This window comes from Strongylocentrotus purpuratus, unplaced genomic scaffold (genome assembly GCF_000002235.5).
Source record: "Strongylocentrotus purpuratus isolate Spur 01 unplaced genomic scaffold, Spur_5.0 spur5_scaffold_1, whole genome shotgun sequence".
NCBI lineage: Eukaryota > Metazoa > Echinodermata > Echinoidea > Camarodonta > Strongylocentrotidae > Strongylocentrotus > Strongylocentrotus purpuratus.
Window position 1 is genome coordinate 47324875 of NW_022145594.1, and position 21956 is coordinate 47346830.

Sequence of the window (21956 nt, forward strand, 5' to 3'; positions counted from 1 at the left end):
ATTTCCAGGTACATCCTTTAGGGAGTTACTAAAAAACATATAGTTTGTCTTTTGAAGATTCAAGGACAACTTATTTGCATGAATCCACAAAATAACTTTCTTTAATTCAATATTAACTGTATCTAATAAAACTTCAGGGTTTTTATGAGAAAAAAATACACTTGAATCATCTGCAAAAAATATGAAAGATAGTACATCAGATGAAAGATAAAAATCATTAATATATAATATAAAAAGAAGGGGGCCAAGAAGGGACCCCTGAGGGACCCCACAAGATATAGTTTGATGACTTGAGTCAGTTCCATTTAATGATACATATTGTTTTCTGCCTGTTGTATGTCCATCCGCCTGCTTTTTTGTTATTGCGATATTTCAAGAACCACTTGAGTGATAGTATTTATCACCATAGGAACTTAGGAAGATAATCTTTAATAGATTTGGGGTTTAAGGGGGTCATAGAGGTAAACTTTTGAAACTACAGGATTTACTCTCATGATATGACAGAACCACTGGACGTATGAACTTGAAACTTGGTGTTATCATGCATCACCAAAGTGAGATGAAGTGATAACATTTTGGGATAAGTACAGTGTAGGTCAAAGGCCAAGGGCCATGAGGGTCAAATTAAATAAATTGTTAGGGTTTTAGCCCCATTATTGCAATGTCTCAAGAATGGTTTGAGCCGCTATATTGAGACAAACTGATTATAATGTCAGGTTAAGAAGGTCAAAAGTCAGCAAAATGAAACGATTATCACCATACCAATAACTATTTCAAGTTTATATTTCCTGCATCACAAATTGTTTGGTTTAGAGCTCTTCACGTGATTTTGCAAAAAAATACTATTTACGGCTAGCAAAAAAACTGTAAAATCTTTAAATTTTAAATGTTTGTTTTAATTTTTTGTAATTATTATTATTATTTTTTGTAATGAAATTTAAAGATAAAGGTGAGTTCTGGTTAAAAAAAGAAAATTAATTCTCACAGAATCAAACAATACTTACACTGAATGTTCAAGATTACAAATAAATGTCATTTTGCCAAACAATTTTGGTAGAAAATGTATACTGGCTGAGTAATGAGCATAGAAAGATTAGGAAATCAAGGTTAGTAGCCCCGACACCATTTGTGTAGTCCCATACACATCTTTCTGTGTACAGTGCTTGTTACTTTACCAAGACTGGGCCAAATTTATTATGATTTTGATGACTCCAGAACTTTGCAGTACACACCAATATATACCTACATGCTACTTGATCAACTTTTTCTGATCCATTCCACACCTTTTCTTTCACAATGCAATCGGATGACCAGAACTCACCTTTATCTTTAATCAAATTCAAAATGTTTAAAAGATTTTTTTTTATTTTTTATTTTTATTTTGTTGATGCAGGATAGAAACAAAAAATACTCTTCCTTCTTTTCGAGGTACTGGTTAAAACTATGGGCCTGGGTGACTCCAATAGTACCACTTGCTTCTCTTGCCCGTAGTTTAAACCAGAACCTCTCAAGACAGTGTATATTTGTATGCTATTTTAGCTGATTAAAAAATGTAAAACAAACTACATATGGTATGCGTCACCATAGGGAGACAAGTGATCAGATATTTGATTGTCAGGTCAAAGTTCAAAGGTTGTAAAGATCAATCAACATGTATTTATATAAATACACAGGCTTTTCGTTCTCATTGTGATATTTAAAGATTGATTCAAGCCCTGATCTTAACTGAATTTAGGCAGAGGCATACTGGAGATGCAGTCATATTTCTCTCGAGTTTTTTCAAAATAAAATGTGTGATTGTCAGAGAAACTATGCATTGCTGAAATGTCCTTGGAAAAATTATTCCAGTGATATTCATGTACAAGTGTCATGTAAACCTAAATTACTCAGATTTTGAATGCCCTTAAACTGAATGAAATCAAATAAGTTCAGACAAACGTATATGTAGGACTTTGTGTCTTTGAGTACATGCACCTCGTCGTAGGTCACACTATTAGCCCAGAGCCTTTACAATCCTTTTAGATGTACCTTGTAAAGATCAAACTATGTTTACCTTTAGATATCATGTGAATATGGATTATCTATGTATTTTTAGGAGGACCATCACGACTGTCAGAATCACAGACCAAACCTCTATCTCCTGAACTGGTTAAGCGGTGTGCAATTGATTTCAAGTTCAAGTACAGGTCAACTCTTTGTAAGATCAGAACTGATCCTCTCAATCCTGCTTCCACTGTGCAGTTTAAAGACATGTATACTAATCTCTACTTACAAGAAGAGCATGGGACAGAGAAGCGAAAGCTAGATTACAATGATATCCTTGACCTCAAAGTCAATGGAGAGTTCCCCAAGCGGATCATGGTTCAGGGAGAGGCAGGGGCTGGAAAAACTACATTTTGTGCTAAGATTGCCTGGGACTGGATTGAAGGGAAGCATTTCAGTGACTTTGTGTGGGTCTTGATTGTTCCTCTACGTGAATTTAAGCAACACACTATTGGCGAGATTGCAAAGTCTTATCTGGACAAAAGCAATCCAGCAACAGTTTCTCAGATTACTGAGTATATCCGCTCAAATCCTGACAAGGTGTTCATTGCATTCGATGGGCTAGACGAAGTCAGTGGCAAAATCATGAAGACAAAATCTTGTGAATCACAGTCTACTGATCGAACGCAACTTCAGCCATCACAGCCAAGGGTCACCTCCTCAGAGGCATGCAGAAGCTCATCTGAGACTGGTGATATTGCACTTGTAGATATTCTTTGTTCGGATTAACTTGCCTCTTGCCCAGTCTTGGTGACGACTCGCCCATGGAGAGCAGTAGAGTTTAGATCAGATGGTGATCTAATGAAGCTCTACACATTCATTCATGTTGAGGGTTTCGACAGAGAGAATTTGTCAGTTTACATTCACAAATACTTTCCAAACAATGATGATAAAGCAAATCAGCTTGTCCAGTTCACCAATGATAATGATATCATATCTGAATACATGGCCCACTATCCTATATATGTAGCCATGTTGTGTCTTATGTGGAAACAACTTGACGAGCCAAAACTAAAGGAATTGAAATCACTGAAAACCTTTTCTCAGATATTCAATGAAATGATTGGCTTTCTAAAAGAACATTATGCTCAGAAAGAGGTGAAGAAAGTAGGCAGCCCCTCACTTATTGCCTTTTTGAAAAAAATTGATGAGCTCCTTGGACCTATTGCCAAACAGGCCCTCAATGGTCTGCTAGAAAATACATTGGTTTACAGTGAAGATGATTTCAAAATATGCCCAGAATCCAAGGACACTGCCTGTCGGGTTGGGATTTTGTCTCAGGAGGACAGAATTACCACTAGCATGGACATGCATGAGAGAAATCCTCATGTGCAATTGCCTGTCTTCTTTCCCCACAAACTGTTTCAGGAGTATATGGCTGGAGTCCATCTTGCTTCCCTATATGAATCAAATCGTAATGAATTCAACAGGCTGATTGAGAAAGTAGTGCTGCCAAGGAAGGAGGAGTTTAGGTATCTCCTGTACTTCACTGTGTCACAGAACAAAAGCATTGCAACCCACATAATGAAGTCTATGCTACAGGATAGATTCATGAACAGATGGACTTCACAGCAGGAACAGAATATAGATTTCATTGTTGATTTAGCCTTTGAGAGTCAGGACCCAGATGTAGCAGCCTTGGTGAAGGCCGGGATTTCATCAGAGAAGAGTGTGATATGCATCACGTCATCAGCACACACTGTAGCTGCTTATGTATTCACTGGGGTACATTTGGTAAGTTTCATCATTGTTCGATAACCACAATTAGTTCATACATTGTTGTACAAGTAATTCTTACTTTTACATCTTTTGTAATTTTCTCATAGTACAACAGTATAATCATGGAAGGGTGTATCCCAACTAGCACATGTGCTATTATCTGTGCTATTATCTAAGTATATCAAGAGCTGCAATCGTAAAATGATATGTATGCATTGATGCCCGCATTTCCATTTCTTTGAGCAGATAAATAAAGCAATTAGATGATGTTATGTACACAACACGCAACAAGGCACATGTCATTAATCACGTATGGTTTTCCTGTACTGTGGTGTTCATGGCCTTGGATGGTAAGCATATACTAATATGTGACGCATATAGCGCGATACATTGCAATGCTAGCATAATAATATGTGACGCATATAGTGCGATACATTTGCAATGCAGGATATCAAATGGCGTCTAAAAAGTCCCATTTGATAAAGAAAAAAAAAGTGGAAGATGAATAAGAAAAAAAATTCAGAACACACAAATTACAAGGCATTGGCGAGGACGTCAATGCAATGACATTGAAGCTATGTACTGGCACATGCATATAATACATATAAAAAATACATCTATACCATATAATACATGACAAAATGCATCTATACCTTTAAGACAAGATAACATTTGGGGAAAGGGAACTTCATCAATAGTTTGCACATTTTTATCCCTTCCAAAAAATATCTTGGTTTATAAATGTAACAGGGCGCAAAGGAATTTGTTTGATATTCTTGGCTCTGTGTAAAAATCTAAAATTGGTGTTATTGACATTGCAACTACATGTACATGACTACTGTAGATAAATTCATCCTATCTTCTGCTTACTCTCCCTTGTTAAGAATGAATACATATAAATGCTCATCCAGGGGGAATCAACATTGTACTTCTGTTCTCCTTAGCGTGCCTAGATTTTTGCTCCGTATATTTCCACCCTTTAAAATTTAGTGATCGTGTTCCCATTTATAAATGATTAAAGTATGAGGCACCAGATGGTGTGAACTTAAATAATCTCCTTTGAAACCTGTTTTTGGGCAGGTCCAAGCTATTGTCCCCTCTGGGGGTCAAATTTCATCTTTATATATATTTAACAAACTATACCTCATTTTAAAGCTGAAACTATGAATTTTATGAATCTGATAAAAAAAAAAAAAATTATCAAAATACGACGAGTGCCAAGGTCACGAACTTCGATTTGTATTAATTAGCGTGACGTACGGGACTTTACATTTTTATTTTTGTATCTCGTTTGAATTATTTGTTTAAAATTAAATATCTCAGGAATTGTAGACCACCATGCTAGAAAATAGGAAAAAAATATAAAAACTTTCAAAATTAATTAATTATGCAAATGAGGTAGGTTCCAAAATGTGATGTCCCGTACGTCACAATTTGATCACAATTTGTTTAATTTTAATTATGAAAATAATTTTTTTTTAAAAGATATTCTAGGAAGTTCTAATTTAGATGAATACCTAACAAAAAATAGGTTTAACAAAAATTACAAAAATTCTGTGTTGATTACATAATCAAATTAAGAAATGTGACGTACGGGACAAGTGTGTGACGTACGGGACAACCCCATATAAAACCAATGCAAGATGTGAAAAAAGAAATGACCAAAAGGAGAATATATACTGTGTTAGGAAACTTGTTGTATACAGGGATATATAAACATTTCAACTGGGTCCCTTCTAGGAATTTACTTGTTTGTACTGAATTCGATGTAATTAGTCTTCAAGCCAGACCCCTGGTATTATCAACTTTGGTATTTTGCCAGTTGATGTCCCCAACATTGGCAGGATGCTAAATATGTAAATCATAATAGTGTACTAGTTCCTGGAATGAGTCTAATGAAATTATATGGTAGTAGATAGATGCACCAGAAGCTGGCTTTTACAACTCATAGATGCTGCAGGTAAGAATCTTAGCACATGTACATGTATGCTATCAAGCTCTCCATGTGAGGTTTTTTTGATATTCTATTTAAATGTCATATTATGATGGTAAAGGATTACAGCATACACTGTACATGTTATGGAGCCAGCTTGGGAATTTTGATCTCCTAAAAACTAAATCATAACTTTTAAGGAAGGATAGCCTTTTTGAGTATTTCACACTCTCACCCACTTAAAATTTTTATCACTTTTACACCCATGCATTAATCTTTTGAATTGTGGAAAAGGTCTCACAAACCTTTAGGGTTTTAATTTCTTATATCTGGTGGTGTTAATAAGATGTCTTTAATCAATACAAAATACATTCAAGATTTATATTTTTGTATCCATCTTTCACAAACATGTACATGTAGGCTACATTAATGTACATCTAAATTCTTGAATATATGACAGCAACATAATGTTCTAATCTGTGATAAAAGGATTTAAAAAAGACAATATGTTCAGCATTATCTTTGAATTCCTTCAAAATTCTCTGATATTACTATCAAGTAATTCAAACAAGCTATGAAGAAAAGACTTCATATTTTTAATGTATCTTTGTTCACAAACACTTAGAGCATAAGAAATGTTCTTTGACAAAAATATGATGTGCCGAGTGTGCCCCTGTGTTTCAAAAAAGTTAAATAAAAGTTTTCAAGTTCAAATTCATCTTCTTCATTAATTATTATTTAAAAACATTTTGCAATGTTGAATGGAATGGATAAAAGAAATGAGAAAAGAAGCATGACTGCGCATGATAGATGGGTAAATGGAATAAAAATGGTAATATAGTGTGTATGAATATATTAATTCAATTTGTTTTCTTTGTTAAAGTAATATTTGTATTGATTTACCCCATAAATTAACACAGAGGACATTAAGTGATGGTCAGATGATCTAATTGGGTTCTAAAACACTTTAATTGTCACTGATTTAAGTTAAAATTGTTCACATTTAACAAATTTTGACGAAAATTCTTCATTTCAATGCATTTTCCCATAGGGAAAAGTTGTCCCGTACGTCACGTGTCCCGTACGTCACATACACACATTTATGTTTTGGTATATTACATAACAACGAAAGGTCAGAAAAATATGGTAATAGTTGTGATTAATGCTTGATTCCATAATGAATTAAGATATCATTACCATAAATCTCATAACTTAATAAATTCAGAGAACTTTTATGATGAACTTATTTTTGAAAAAGTCAGAAATTCTCTGGTCCCGTACGTCACGCAGCACATTAATTACGTTAAAAATGAATTTATGAATTGGTCAGAACTAAAACTTTCCACAAATGAACTAGCCCATAATAGCCACAGACTCATACCAAAAGATAGCCATATAAATAATGTCATCCATTGTTATTTCTTGTTTAAAGTCTCTGAATGTCCCGTACGTCACAAAGCAAATAGCTTGGACCTGCCCATTTAGACTCATACCTTCCTTTTATTTTGTTTAATGATTCTCTGATTAGTACATGGTAAACTAAGATGAGATATTCCTACTGTAGCAAAAATAGAAATTATATATGAAATGTCATGGCATTAGTTCTTCAGCCTGCTCCCTTATTTATTTCCTTTTCCATCTTACTCTCCGGTAGTTCTAGCAGCACATCTAGGGCAACCGCTCATGTAGGTTACATATATATGCCCAACATCCAAGTATACGTCTTACCCATCAGTAATCACTTTATCATTTTATTAAGGTTTCACTCTCAATTCAGAGAGGAGGTGGACCTACTAAGTCACTTGATGTGGCTGAGATGATATGCACCATGCCATCCTTAAAGAAAGCTTTTCTACACGGTACATTCCATCATTGTTTTTTTGAAACACTTGCCAGGAAAGGAATAGAATCAAAGGTGAGCAGTTCATCCACAATTGTGATGTATCTATGGGTGCGTTTATTGACAATTTTTTTGCCTAGAATCAGGTTTCTCAAACGTCTTTCAGGCAAATTTTGAAGGTGATAAACGCAAAGCCTTTTTTAAACGTCTTTAGATAAGGGCATATCTAAAGATGCAAAAAGGTGTGCTTTGAATGTATACAGCCAGAATCACGTTTCTGAGAGATGATAAACGCAAAGCTGTTTTGAACCCCACATACATAGCGGACCTTTCCGGTTCGGAGGCTAGCGTGCGCCATGTGTTGTGTTCAAGCATGTGTGTGTAGTTGACCTCCGAGAAACTGTCTGCTTCCCGGGTCAAACGGCGCAAATTAGCTGCGCCGACACAAGGCCTTTATTTTGAATCGTGAAGAGACGATAAACACGACATCCCGCCAATCACTTTCGTATAGTGGGGTTCGATATGTACATACATGTATCTAGTGGCAAGACACGATAAACGCAACCTATGATGGTTTAATCTAATTTTATCCCATTTACATCTCTTATCTTTTCTAATCTACATTTTAAATTTTCTTTAATTCTTTTAAATGTCGCAAATATGCTGGTTCTTTTGACAGAATGATATATTAATGGTCTTTTCACTAAGGCGGCAGCAGTGTTTAATAACAAAAGCATTTAAAGAGATCGTTTAACAATGTTAAATCTGAGATACACGGCCCTACGTGTTATCAGTGTCTGTGATATGGTGTAATATTGCTGCCCTAAAAAAAAAATGCGCTTTAAAATGATCAAGAAGTGCCTCAAAAAGTAAAAATCTTTGAGTGACCGGTTTTACCATACACGTTTTCCCCAATAGACTAGTGTTATGAAAACCGTTTGGCAAACTGTTTTCAAAATTTGTAATTCCAATCATAAATATCTTGATAATCAGACAGGTGATCGGGCTTGGAAAATTCATGGGGTTCCTGACTGACCTAAAGGTTTATAATTATCATTGCAGCACAAGCTAAATCCAGAATTTTGTTTCAGAATCTGAGACAAAGTTACCGGATCCCTTTAAGTGTGCATACTAACAATTAAAACTTAGAGGGTGGGCAGGGGAGTACCATATAATAATAATACTCAGTTTTTATATAAACAGTTGTATGCATACAATTTGAATGCTCTAAACGAAACTCACATGTAGGAGGATCAGAAAATAGCAGAAAAATAAGAGAACCAAATAATGTGAAAGTTTGAGCAATATTCGGTTAAAGATACAAAAGTTTTGAATATTTGATGTTGTCATCAGTAGAACACATATTTGCAACACTGTGATGTATCTCGTGAGCTTCTCTCCAATTTGCTCTATAAAGAAAATTTCATGAAATTTTCTTAGTTATTGATGATGGAATAGATTTGTTTCATGCATGAAGTTTATGTATGATTGAACATTTTCTTAAGGGAAACTATAAAGTATTTTTTATTACAGGGTCAAAGAGAGGGGACCTTGCAAGATTCAATGTATGTCACAAAGTTGCCAATTTGTCTTTTATTGAACGCACCTTAAAAAATAACTTTCTTATTTTAAATTGGTTTTTACTGACCTGTTAATCTTATTTTTCTGCTTCTATTAAACCAACTTAAAGATAAGTTTCATTGAAATTTGAAAAATAGGTAAATTATACCTAAACAGATTGCTGATAACCTTAAAGGAGAACTAACCCCAAAGAATAACTTTAGTTGTTCTGAAAGATTTATTGCATTTTTGTCTATCAATCTATAAGATTCCCCACCAAAGTGTATGAGAAAGGCATAAAGCAAGAATTCTCAGCAAGACATGGGCATGCCTATTTTCTTGATTGAATGGCGTACTATGCGGAGTCGTTTATCAACTAAATAATGTATTCAAATTTATGGATGCTTCCTTCCCAGGTATTTGTGGTGTTGAAACATTTCAGTCACCTGCTATTATCCTATGTACTCCACTTGCCAGAACGCAAATTGCATAAATAAGTTAGTGCTGATCTGGGGTGAAGGTTTCACATACCGGTAAATGAAATAGATTTTTCAACCGCTATATTTTAGTCTTTGAAAGTAAATGAGTTACATTTGTTACCCTATTATATATGTTTACCAAATGTATTTCTTACCTTCTCGGCTATGATTTTCCCTCATTGAAAAGTAAAGGTTTTGTTATTGAATTAAAAGGCATGAATTCATCTCATTTTCAGAATACCTACACTTATTCTTTGGGGTTAGTTCTCCTTGAAGAAAATGAGTAAAGTACTTTGTAAGCCCTCACTAGTGTGAGGAGTAAATTACATGCAATTTTGATACCCTTTCCCGAACCCACTCACAAATTAAAATGACAGCGATAAAACACATGCGATAGTGTGACATCTTTGAATGAACTAGTCGTAGTAGTGGTGGTTATTTTACCTAAAGCATAAATGCTTGTTAGTAAGCAACCCGAGGACCGACGGCTTAAGGTCCTCTCAGAGGGACCTAGTAATGAGGATAAATGCCTTACCAAAGGGCACTAGCACATCGACTTGATTTCGAACCCGGGTCGCCGGATTACAAGACCACTGCTCTACCAACTGAGCCCTACACCCAGGGGCGTACGCAGGATTTTTTCAAGGGGGGGGTTTTAAAATATTTTGCTCCCGAAAATTTGAAAATCGCGCCGGCCGAAAAGTCGCTCAGTGGGGGGGGGGGGGGGGGGGGGGTAAGCGGACACTTTTTTTTTTTTGGAGGCCAAAAAAAATCGCAACGACTCAGCCGGCAGAAAAGTTTTTCAGAAAAGTTTTTCATAAAAAAAAAAAAAAAAAAAAAAAGCCAAAGGGGGGGTTTTTTAGGTTTTTTTAGGGGGGTTTACATACATTAAAATACCAAAGGGGGGGGGGGTTTGAACCCCCAAAACACCCCCCCTGCGTACGCCCCTGCCTACACCGCACATTTGGGACAATGTTGGATGCCCATTGTAATTTGTATACATGGGTTTAACGTTGTTTGTATATTTACCGCAGATGGTGATATTTCCTTCATTTTGGCACTTTCAATGAGATGCACTAAATAAATAATACTTTCTTCAAATGTATGTTAGATTTTTATGATATTTTTTCGTCTCATTTGACCATAAAAATTGGAATAATAATCACATATTGTGTGTGCATGTTAGCGTGTATGTGTCTTATCTAGGAGTGCAAAGGACATTTTGTATGCTACCCTAACGACTCTTCTTAAGCACACGAGGCGACAAATTTACATAAAATTGTTCAGATATTCATTACAAAAATGCAGGATTAGGCCGATTAATTTATATTTTTTTTATAAATTAAGTCGTAGAACCAGATAAATGGGAAAAGGGGAAATCGAGAAAAGACGGAGATCAGTAAAGTTCGCGATATACGGCTAGCTCGATCTTCAGACGGGCTGGCTATGGCTATAGCCGACATCAAATTCTGTAGAACTTTGTGAAATCTGTGAAATTTGAATGTTAGCAGTGTCCTAATATTCATATTATGCAAGGAAACCCGTTTACCTGCTAGACTTCACTGTCAGACACTGTTGAGTGACTGACTGGCTTTTTTTCTTCTTTGGTAATAACACACATAGAATGAGCTGTAATGGTACATCAATAACTCACTTCTTGTAATGGCCAAAATTAAACTGATTGAATCTTTGGGCAGCCCAAAACGTACGACCATACGGTACAATGGTCTAAAATCCAGACTATTACTTACTGACTTGGTAGCACTTTTGTCGTTTCGACAACTAATAGTCGTTATTTTCCCACTTAAAGACATTTTCAAGCTCCCTTTTTTGAGGGAAGTTCTAAATTAGTATTATCTTCAAATGCCGTTGGAATTTAACCTTTTCATTTTTTTGGCCTGCAAATGGGACATTAAAGAACATGAAGACCCTTGTGAAAAGCTGCACCTTAAAGGGATAGTTGAGTTCTGTTTTCAGACCGCAAATGCCTTCAAAGTGCATGGTTATTGCTCTTATTCTTATCTTTGACATTTATATTGCCCTTTTAGAACCTACAATTGCTATGAAGGTAATCTTAGACCCCAAAATGTGTGAAATTTAGCCAATACGATCATACCAATTCAGCTCCACTTAAAAAAAACAGGGTGACCGTTAATAAATGATTTAATTAAAAAATTACAATACATGAGCCGGCTAATTGTGGGTAATATAAGCAACACGAAAATGCCAACAAAAAAGCCAACATCGGCATTGGCTGAAAATCTGAAATACGATGTAAAAGGCGTTATTTTGTTTTTTTCAACGGTTTTTTCTAATATTTGTGGTGGTACACAAGTATTAGAAATCGTTATATTTCAGCCGTCTCTGAACCGATTTTGATCAAACAAAGATGATTTTGTCATTAAAATATTATGTTCTTTCAAATTTGACACTCAATTTTTCATTATCTTACAAAAAAATATTTTGTGTAGCGCCCTCTGCAACAGAACTCAACTATCCCTTTTAAGGGCCCATGACATCGAAATACAAGTGTGTTCTTGTTGGTGTGCAATCCTGCATACATCTCATATTTTGATATGTAAACTTCTGAATTTGTTTCATAGATTTTAATATTTTTTTAAATATTTGTTTTTCAAACTTGCTAAGCTCCACCCCCAAAACCTCCAGATCTCATTCCCCTTGTGATATCATCTGTCAGTCATCAATGAGCTAACTTGAGAAAGTGGCATGTAACTATGCCAAAGTTGACCACCTGTTACAACACCACAAACAATAGCAACATATTAAGTTGCTATCTCAGACATGTCAGACTAAACTAAACTAACTTAACTAATTTCCTTGCTTGTACTGGGAAGGGTTGTTCCTAACTTTTCTAAGCTCTGGCAGGTAGTGTACATCTAACTAACTACTGGAATCCATGAAGCCCCCGGCCCCCCACTCAGGTTTCAAAATGACCGCATGCGTGTTGCCAAAATGTCCTTTTCGTAACAAAAGAAAAAGGTCGAGCCGTATTGACTTTACACACCGGACTTTTGCTGAAAAGGGGGGGGGGGGGGTCGGTTGGAACACGCATATGCGTACCCTAAATAACACTGAGTGGGGGGCCGGGATGAAGCCCCACCATCTGTTTCATCTAACTAATCTACATACCGGTACTTAAAGCACCGACACCTGCGCGATTCAATTCATCCAACACTGGATTGGGACAATCTAAACAAGAGTGAACGTTTTGGCGTAGTGACTCGAGAAGAAGAGGACCATTGATAGAAATAACGAGCAGTAATGATAACATGGTGCACATATATACATCAATATGGTTATTTTTCGTTTCAATTGTTTGTAAAGTTAAATGCCATTCACTTGATACATTGGAATAGTCATGGAATGAAAGCAAACTACACTTTCTTGTTTTAGATTTTATTGAAACGTTTTATTTTTTGTAATGATGTCATCCTTGACTGAATAGACCCTTTCTCTCTGTCTCAATGCCACCTCTCCCCTTTCTTCTATTTCTCATTCCCACCACTTCCCTTTCTTTTTCTCATTCTCACCTCTTCCCTATTTGTATTGCTCTTGTATGTGTAAGACTGTGGGTGTGTGCATATATATACATGGTTGATACCCGCTGTAGTAAATGTTTGGTCTTGTTTCCCCCTTCTAAATACACACATGTATACCTTGTAAGTTTGATTTTGTTTTGCAATTTAATTTAATATCGTGTTTGCCTTCATAAGGGCCTCACTTACCAATCACAAGTTATTTCTTGGAGGTCCTGGCCTGTTATGTATTTTGTATTCATGATTTGTAATTTTCTGTTCATGTCAAATAAATTGAATAGAATTGAATTTAAAACTATGCATGTGGAGATTCAGTCGAAATTGAATTGTGTATAAGATTTGCATTATTTTGATAAATAATCAATATCCAACCTTTTCTAAGTTTGATTGATAGGAAAAATATGTCAAAAAGTTTTTTTAAGAGCCAATTTTAATAGAAGGCTTGAATTAACAACACTGTACCATAGCAACGAACCTCCTGACTAAGGGGTCTTGTGCACATGCATTCCAGAATTATGAATACCTTATATGCATGATTAGCAGATGCAGATTTCTGAATATCATTAATTTCAGTGTTAGTAGGAGAAGGACCTAACAATGCAAACAGGTTGGAAGCCCTATAATTAATTATATAGAATTTTAAACACAACACTCTTACTTAATCATCTTCTTCATGGGAACTTTAGTGTTTTTTTTTCTTCTTAATAGACAAGGATTGAATTTGAAAGTAAAATCTATTCATTCATTTTTGTTGAGTATGTTGTTATGAATGCAACCGGTAATGGAATTTGTGTGAAATGTAAGAATACAGTGAGAAATTAGTAAATAAAATGTATGCATGTACGGATGAGTTACCTAACTATATACACCATGAATGCAGGTCACGACTCTCGAGCTTGAACTCATCGAGTCTCCTTCACCAGCCTCATCACATCACCTAGCAGAAGCACTGTGTTCTATGCCAGACCTGACTCACCTGTCACTCTTTTGTGGGAATTTCAATGAGGACTTCTTCTCCACATTGAAAGTAAAGGCACCGTCCTTACAGGTATGTTCTTGATGTAAATTTCAGGGAGAGGGTCATTGAGATAAAGAAAGAGCAGTAATTATTATATTGTGCATATATGTTATTTTTCATTTTAATTTTTTGTCAAGTTAAATCCCATTCACTTGATACGTTGGAATAGTCATGGAGCATGAAATGAAAGCAAACTACACTTTCTTGTTTAAAATTTTCTTCAAACATTACACTTTTGAAATGATGTCATCCTTCAAGTTCAAATTTCTTGATCATGCACAAAAGAACATGGCATACAAATCATTTTCCGGCAGTTTCTTCAATTGATATGACAGCAATTAACATACATGTACTATCAATTTATACAAAATCAGGAATGAATACATCACACAAGTTGAAAATGAGTACAGAATGGTATAGGCTTTGGTATAAAAAACATAATAACACAAATTACAATCGTAGACAGGTACCAGAAATCACTACTGCTGTTATCAATTTACGGTTAAGTAGGCAGATTAGCGAAGTATAAATAAATAAATGTGCAGTACATCCATACATCCTTAATAGCTGATTCCGCAACTAACAATGACCTCCTGAACCTGTCATTGTACAGTGTCATGGCACGTATGAGAAATGACCCCTAAATCTATTGGTTCTGACTTTCGGTAGCCGAATAGACCCTTTCTCTCTGTCTTAATGTCACCTCTCTATTTTTCTCCTTTTTCGCATTCTCACTCTTTCCCTTTTTTGCATTTCTCTTGTATGTTTGAGTTTGACTGTGGGTGTATGCATATACATGGTTGATACTTGCTGTAGGAAATGGTCTGTTTTGTCCCCCTTCTAAATATACATTGCCTTGTAAGTTTGATTTCTTTTATAATCAGGTGGACTGTATAACGTACAGACCACCTTATAATTTCGTTAGAATTGCCTTTATTTATTTATTATTTATTATTTATCAGGTGGGCTGTATATTGTACAGACCACCTTATAATTTCGTTAGAATTGCCTTTATTTATTTATTTATTTATTATATATTTTTCTTATTTCTAACCACTTTTTTGTTGGCAAGATAACTTAGAAATGGCTCATTCAAATGCCTTGAAATTTGGCACACATATGTATGGGCATATGTACAAAGCACAATAACCTTTTCAACATTGACCTTTACTGATGACGTCATCTAGGCGCCATTTTGTAAAATTTTACGAACATCAACTCATGATCATATCTTCATAACCAAAAGGTATTTCTCATTCATATTTACCATGATCAAGGTCAATATCCGTCCGGTCAATTTCAGGTAAAAAAACGCGCGCGTGCGCGTACGTCCGCGCGTCAATGCGCGCGCAAAATTTTGAAATGCTCAAAATCGTCTAAAAATCATTTTGCATACGTTTTAGGCCATTCTAAGCATTTTATAAAAAATCGCGCACACGCGCATGCACGCGCGTTTTTCGCGCGTAAAACTATTGCACAACATAGAATTGCCTTTTTTTTTCTTTTATAATATTCCACATATATTTACAAACAAATTGATACCACGTTTGTCTCTTTATGACGTCATCATAATGGCCTCCGATCTCAAAATTTCAATTTGCATATTATGACGTCAGCCAATTTATGAAAAATTGATTGTAGCTCTGTAAATATTGATCGATTTTCTTCCAAATTTTGATATGTTCTAGCTGAGACAATTTTCTACAAATGCAGTAACTATTATTCTTCATTTTGACAAAGGCATCATGGCGTATTTTTGCGATTAAAGGAGGCATGTCAATTTTTTACATTTTGCGTGTATTCTCTATGGGACATGACTTTTTCTCAAAACTGGATTCTACATTCCCGTCTTTCGCGAGCAATATCTACGTCGTTTTAGCTTCGATTACGCTGAACTTCGAGTATGTTGTAGTTGAGACAATAAGATATCTCAAATGTGCCCTTTATTTTGTCTCAATTTTTTGTTGGATCAGCCCACCTATACTTGTTCCAAACAAGTATTACAAATCTAGTTTAATCTAATATTGTGTTTACCTTGAAAGGGGCCTCATTTACCAAGCACAATTTACTTCTTGGAGGTCTTGGCCTGTTATGTATTTCTTATGCCAAATAAAATGCAAAATAAATTGAATGTAATTGAATTAAAAACTACTCGCGCGAAAGGGCGGCCTTTCGCTCCGTGTGAGCGATATGAGGTGTTAAAAGGATGTAGGCCTACTTTAGAGTTGACCCAAATGGTGGATTGGATAAACAAAACTTGGTACTTGGTTGGGTAATCCCTTTGGCAGCTCACTCAGGAAGCTATACTGGGATGGTAGGTGAGGCAAGTGACTACAAGGAGTGTCATGAATTGCTGGAATGGTGTGTGGACAAAGCACTTGTCAATTTATGTATTTCTTACAAGTTGGTAAATGGGATCCTAACAGAATTATAACACGTGTGCACATAATACATGTACAATAATAAATGTGTAAGAATTCGATGTTAAAAGTGTATTTTGAAGATGTTGTTTGTCATAGCTAAATCCATTCTCATTTTTAGGTGATATGCCGTAATGGTGAATTGGATAAACAAAACAAAACAAGTTGGTGAATGTGATTCTAAACAGATTTATAACACGTGTGCACATAATACATGTACAATAATAAATGTGTAAAAATTTGATGTTAGAGTGTACTTTGAAGAGGTTGTTTTTCATAGCTAAATCCCTTCTTATTTTTAGGTAATATGCCGTGTTTACTAACAGTAGCGTATAAAAATAATTAAAATATATCAGGTATTTGTTTGGTTTTTTGGTTTTGATTGAAATTAGCATAAAATAAAAATGCTTTAAATAGCCAATCTATTTGAAGGTGGTAACACTACTCCAGCAAAGCAAGAGATTCAATGCTCTAATGCGCATTGACCTTTAGCACTGCACTACGTAGAGTTACGCAGAATCGCCCACGTGAAAAGTCTATACACACATAACACACAAATGCACGCAATAAAGACGATGTGGCTGATCGGCAAGTTTGACAGTAGACTCAAGATTTGAATTTTTAAATTATTCTTTCTAACATCGGTAGTTGAACAATTGTATTTTACTGCTATTTAGGTTTCATCAATTGTTACTAAAGTACCGATTTTGAGGGATATCAGTTGAGTTTTGTACAGTGGTGTCTGAAATATTGAGAATCAATAGCACAGCTTTTAATACACAGCCAGGATAGTAATGCAGCTATGTGTGGGTTACTCTACTTGTTCTGAAACTTGAAAGAGTTCGATTTGTCGACCTAGTCTAGACCACCAGCAAAGCATAGAGAGTCAATGCTAATGGGTATCGACCTCTTCTAGCGCTGCAAATGCATATTGACCTCTAGTGCTGCAAACATGCTAATAGGCAGTGATTGCACACACGAATAGTCAATACACACACAACACACAAATGCATGCAATAAAGCGATGCGGCTGATCGGCGAGTTTGACAGTTGACTTACAATTTGAATTTTTAAATTATTCTTTTTAACATTGGTAAGTTGAAATAATTGTATTTTACTGCTAGTTAGGTGTCATCAATTGTTGCTAAAGTACCGATTTTGAGTGAAATTAGTTGAATTTTGTAGAGTGGTGTTTTAAATGTTGAGAATCGATAGCACAGCTTTTAATACACAGCCAGGATAGTAATGCAGCTATGTGTGTAGAGCTTTAATTAATGTGACGTCGCTTGTATTGCATTTCTGTACTGTGCGCGCATAGATGGCTACATGTACTGCATGCTGTATAGATAGATGGAGGCACCAGGAATGAGCGGAGCTTTAAAAGATCTATGTGACATTGCTTGTATTGCACTTCTGTGCAATTCATGGGGGCGTAGATAGATGGAGGCACCAGCAAACGCAACAGTACTTGTTGCTTATTTCAGTTATCTGTGAAAAGTTGCAGAGACCAGTACAGAAACTTTCACCCGCGGAACCATTTCTTTATACATGCTGAAGATATTGCTAATTTAATTATCCTCAATTTCAATTTGAAGAGTGTACATTCGCTGTACAGCGCAAGTACCGATATCTGTTGCCATCCTTTTTCATGAACTATTTTGAGGTTTTATATTTAATAATAATAATAATAATAGTTCGTCCTTATATAGCGCATTTCAGGACCGCAGGCCCTCTCAATGCGCTTTACAGATATATAATATTACCCTGGTCATCGGATTCATGCTTACCCGCACGCAAGGTATGCACATTCTCCACTCCCTGGGGAGTATTCCAGCGCCATTTTACAAGCGCCATTGCTAATCAAACCACATTAGCGTTCGCATCCTACCGGGTACCCATTTAACACCTGGGTGGAGAGTGGCAAATGTAGATCAATGTCTTGCCAAAGGACATTAATGCCGCGGTGGGACTTGAACCGCGGACCTTGTGATCCACAGTCCGCTGACATATCCACTCGACCACGACACCTTTTTCCCAGCCTTTAGAACAATCTGCAGTAATAACGAATGACACGTGGCATTTTTTCAGCCGGAGGCATGCAGCATCCTAAAGTTTTTAGATTTCAATTGATTTCCTTACTCAAATTATAATATAGATGCATTTGGAGATTCAGTCAAAATTGAAGTGTGTATAAGATTTACATTTTGATCAATAATCAATATCCAGCCTTTTTTCGAGTTTGATTGATTTGAAAAATATGTCAATTTTTTTGTATAGAGCCAATGTTAATAAAGGCTAGAATTGACAATACTGTACCATAGCAACAACCCTCCTGACTTACGGGTCGTGTGCACATGCAATCCAGAGTTATGAATACCTTATAAGCATGAGTAGCAGATGCTGATTCCTGGATATTATTAATTGCAGTGTTAATAGGAGAAGGACATATCAATGCAAGCAGGTTGGAAGCCCTATAAAGAATTGTATTACTTAATCATCCTCTTCATTGAAACTTTAGAGTGTTCTTTTTGTGAATAGACAGGAATTTAATTTGAAATTAAAATCTATTAATATCTTTTGAGAATCTTTTATTATTCCAATTATGTAATCAATAGAATTTGTGTAAAAGTAAGAGTGCAATGAAAAAAATTGTTGATAACACATATGCATCTATAGATCAGCCTAGTAACTATATCCACACACAATGCAGGTCCAGACTATCCGACTTGGTGTTTTCCTGTGTCCCACACCAGTCTCATCACATAACCTAGCAGAAGCACTGTGTTCTATGCCAGACCTGACCTATCTTTCACTCTATGGAGGGGATCTCACTGAGGTTTTCTACTCTACATTGGAATCAAAGGCATCATCCATACAGGTATGTGTGTCCTAATGTAAATTTCAAGTGGAATATTAAAGAACACAAAGTCCCTTGCACTCAAGAAGATATGGACGCACTGACCCCCTGTGCAATTCAATGCTTCCAACACTGGATTAGGACAATCTAAACAAGAGTGAACGTTGTGGCGTAGTGACTCAAGAAGAAGAAGAAGACCACGTATAATAATCATTTTAATGACTTTTTTGCCACAGCTACAACGTAGCCGGAGGCATTATGTTTTCTGGTTGTCCGTCCGTCTGTACGTACGTACGTATGTCTGTACGTCCCGTTCTCGTGATCAGGTTATCTCGAGAACAGATTGATGGATTACCGCCAAACTTGGGTCATGTATGTACCTTGCAGAGCTAATGAACTGATTAGATTTTGGGGTCAAAGGTCACAGGGTTCATTATGTATGCAAACATAACTTGTTTTCACGTTATCTCAAGAACAGATTGATGTAGTAACGCCAAACTTGGGGCGTGTATGTATCTTGCAGAGCAAATGAACTGATTAGATTTTTGGGGTCACAAGGTCAAAGGTCACAGGGCTTATTCGTGCAAAATAGCTTGTGATTACAGTATCATTAGAACTGATTGACGGATTACCAGCAAACTCGAGACATGTATGTATCTTGCTGAGCCAATGAACTGATTAGATGTTGGGGTCATGACGTCAAAGATCAACGGGTCATATATGTATATGAAAAATAGCTTATAATCACGATATTCTGAGAACCTGTTAATGGATTACGATTAAACTTTAATTTGACAAATTGCTTCTGTTTTGGTTTGTGAAATCGCTTTATGGCGGAGGCAACAAGTTCCATCTAGTTTGAATGATGTCAACCTTGACTTAAAAGACCCCTTCTCTCTGTCTCAATGTCACCTCTCCCCTTTCTTTTAATTCTCATTCCCACCTCTTCCCTTTCTCCTCTTTCTCATTCTCACCTCTTCTCTTTCTCATTCTCACCTCTTCCCTTTTTTGTAATGCTCTTGTATATTTGTGTGTGACTGTGGGTGTGTGCATATACATGGTTGATACCTGCTGTAGTAAATGGTTGATTTTCCCCCCTTTTAAAAATACATATATATACCTTGTAAGTTTTATTTCTTTTACAATTCAATTTAATATAATGTTTACCTTGATAGGGGCCTCATTTGCTAAGCACAAGTTGCTTCTTAGGGGGTCCTGGTCTGTTATGTATTTTGTATTTATAATTAGTAATTTAAAAATTTAAAGAATTTAAAACTATGCACGTGGAGATCAGTTGAAATATAAGTGAGCGTGTGATTTACATTGTTTTTATCAATAATTAATATCCAACCTTTTTCAAGTTTGAATGGTAGTACAAATAAGCCATATAGGTTTTAAAGAGCCAATTTTGATAAAGGCTTGAATTTACCTATCTGAACCATGGCAACAAACCTCCTGATTTAGGGGTCTTTTGCACATGAAATTGAGAGTTATGAATACCTTTATTACATTAAAAGCAAATGTATATTATTCATTTCAGTGTAAGTAGGAGTAGGACTTGTAAATGCTAACGGGTTGGAAGCTCTATAAAGAATACTTAAGGAAGTTTTAAAAATCACTCTTACTAAATAATCCTCTCCATAGAAACTTAATTGTGTAATTTTCAACAAAAGACAAGAACTGGATTTGAAAATTAAAATTATTCTATCATTTTAGTTGAGAATTTCATGATGAATGCAACTATGTAATTAATAGAATTGTTGTGAAATGTAAGAATACAGTGATAAATTAGTAAATAAAACATATGTATGTAAAGATTTTCTGCTTAAATACATTCACAAACAAAGCAGGTCCAGACTCTCGAGCTTGATGATGTTGAGTGTCCAACACCGGCCTCATCACATCACCTAGTAGAAGCACTGTGTTCTATGCCAAACCTGATTGACCTGAGGCTTAAAAGGAAAATCAATGACGAGCTCTGCTTTGCCTTGGAATCAAAGGCATCATCCATAAAGGTATGTGTATCCTAATGTAAATGTCATGGAAGGTCATTGAATGAAAGAAACAGCAGTAATAGTTTACTGGTGCACATGCATACATGTTTTTTTCTTCTTCCAAACACCCACTTTTAAAGGCCATTCATTCCTTTTAAAAAAGCCATTTGGTTCATTGGAACAGTCATGAAACATGGAATAAAAGCAAACTACACATGTTATGAATCAGTTGGATGTCAAGTGTGTATAAGGTTGACTTTTTTTTTATCAATAATCAATATCCAACCTATTTCAAGTTTGATTGATAGTAAAAAATAAAAGAATACATATAGATTTTTTTTTCAATCACTCTTACTAATCAGCCTCTCCGTAGAAACTTTAATGTTCTATTGTTCAATAGACATAAAATAATTTGGAAAATTAAAAATCAATTCATTCATTTTTGTAATTAATGGAATTTGTATAAAATGTAAGGATACAGTGAGAAATCACTAAATCAAATGTATGCATGAGTAACTTATCTATATACACCATGA

At 35.6% G+C, this 21956-nt stretch overlaps 1 protein-coding gene across 1 annotated transcript; it reads left to right on the plus strand.

Moving 5' to 3' along the window:
- The first annotated feature begins 2782 nt into the window (after positions 1-2782).
- LOC115921396 lies at positions 2783-8219 on the plus strand. The gene is made up of 3 exons (XM_030978852.1): positions 2783-3777; positions 7455-7554; positions 8215-8219. The coding sequence occupies exons 1-3, from the start codon at positions 2845-2847 to the stop codon at positions 8217-8219; spliced, it is 1038 nt and encodes a 345-aa protein (XP_030834712.1). The 5' UTR covers positions 2783-2844.
- The last annotated feature ends 13737 nt before the right edge of the window (positions 8220-21956 follow it).

Bases quoted from the DNA above. Each gene is read 5' to 3' on its own strand.
- LOC115921396 (XM_030978852.1), top strand. From the start codon at position 2,845: ATGAAGCTCTACACATTCATTCATGTTGAGGGTTTCGACAGAGAGAAT. The intron at 3,778-7,454 runs GTAAGTTTCATC...CATTTTATTAAG, and splicing joins TATTCACTGGGGTACATTTG to GTTTCACTCTCAATTCAGAG.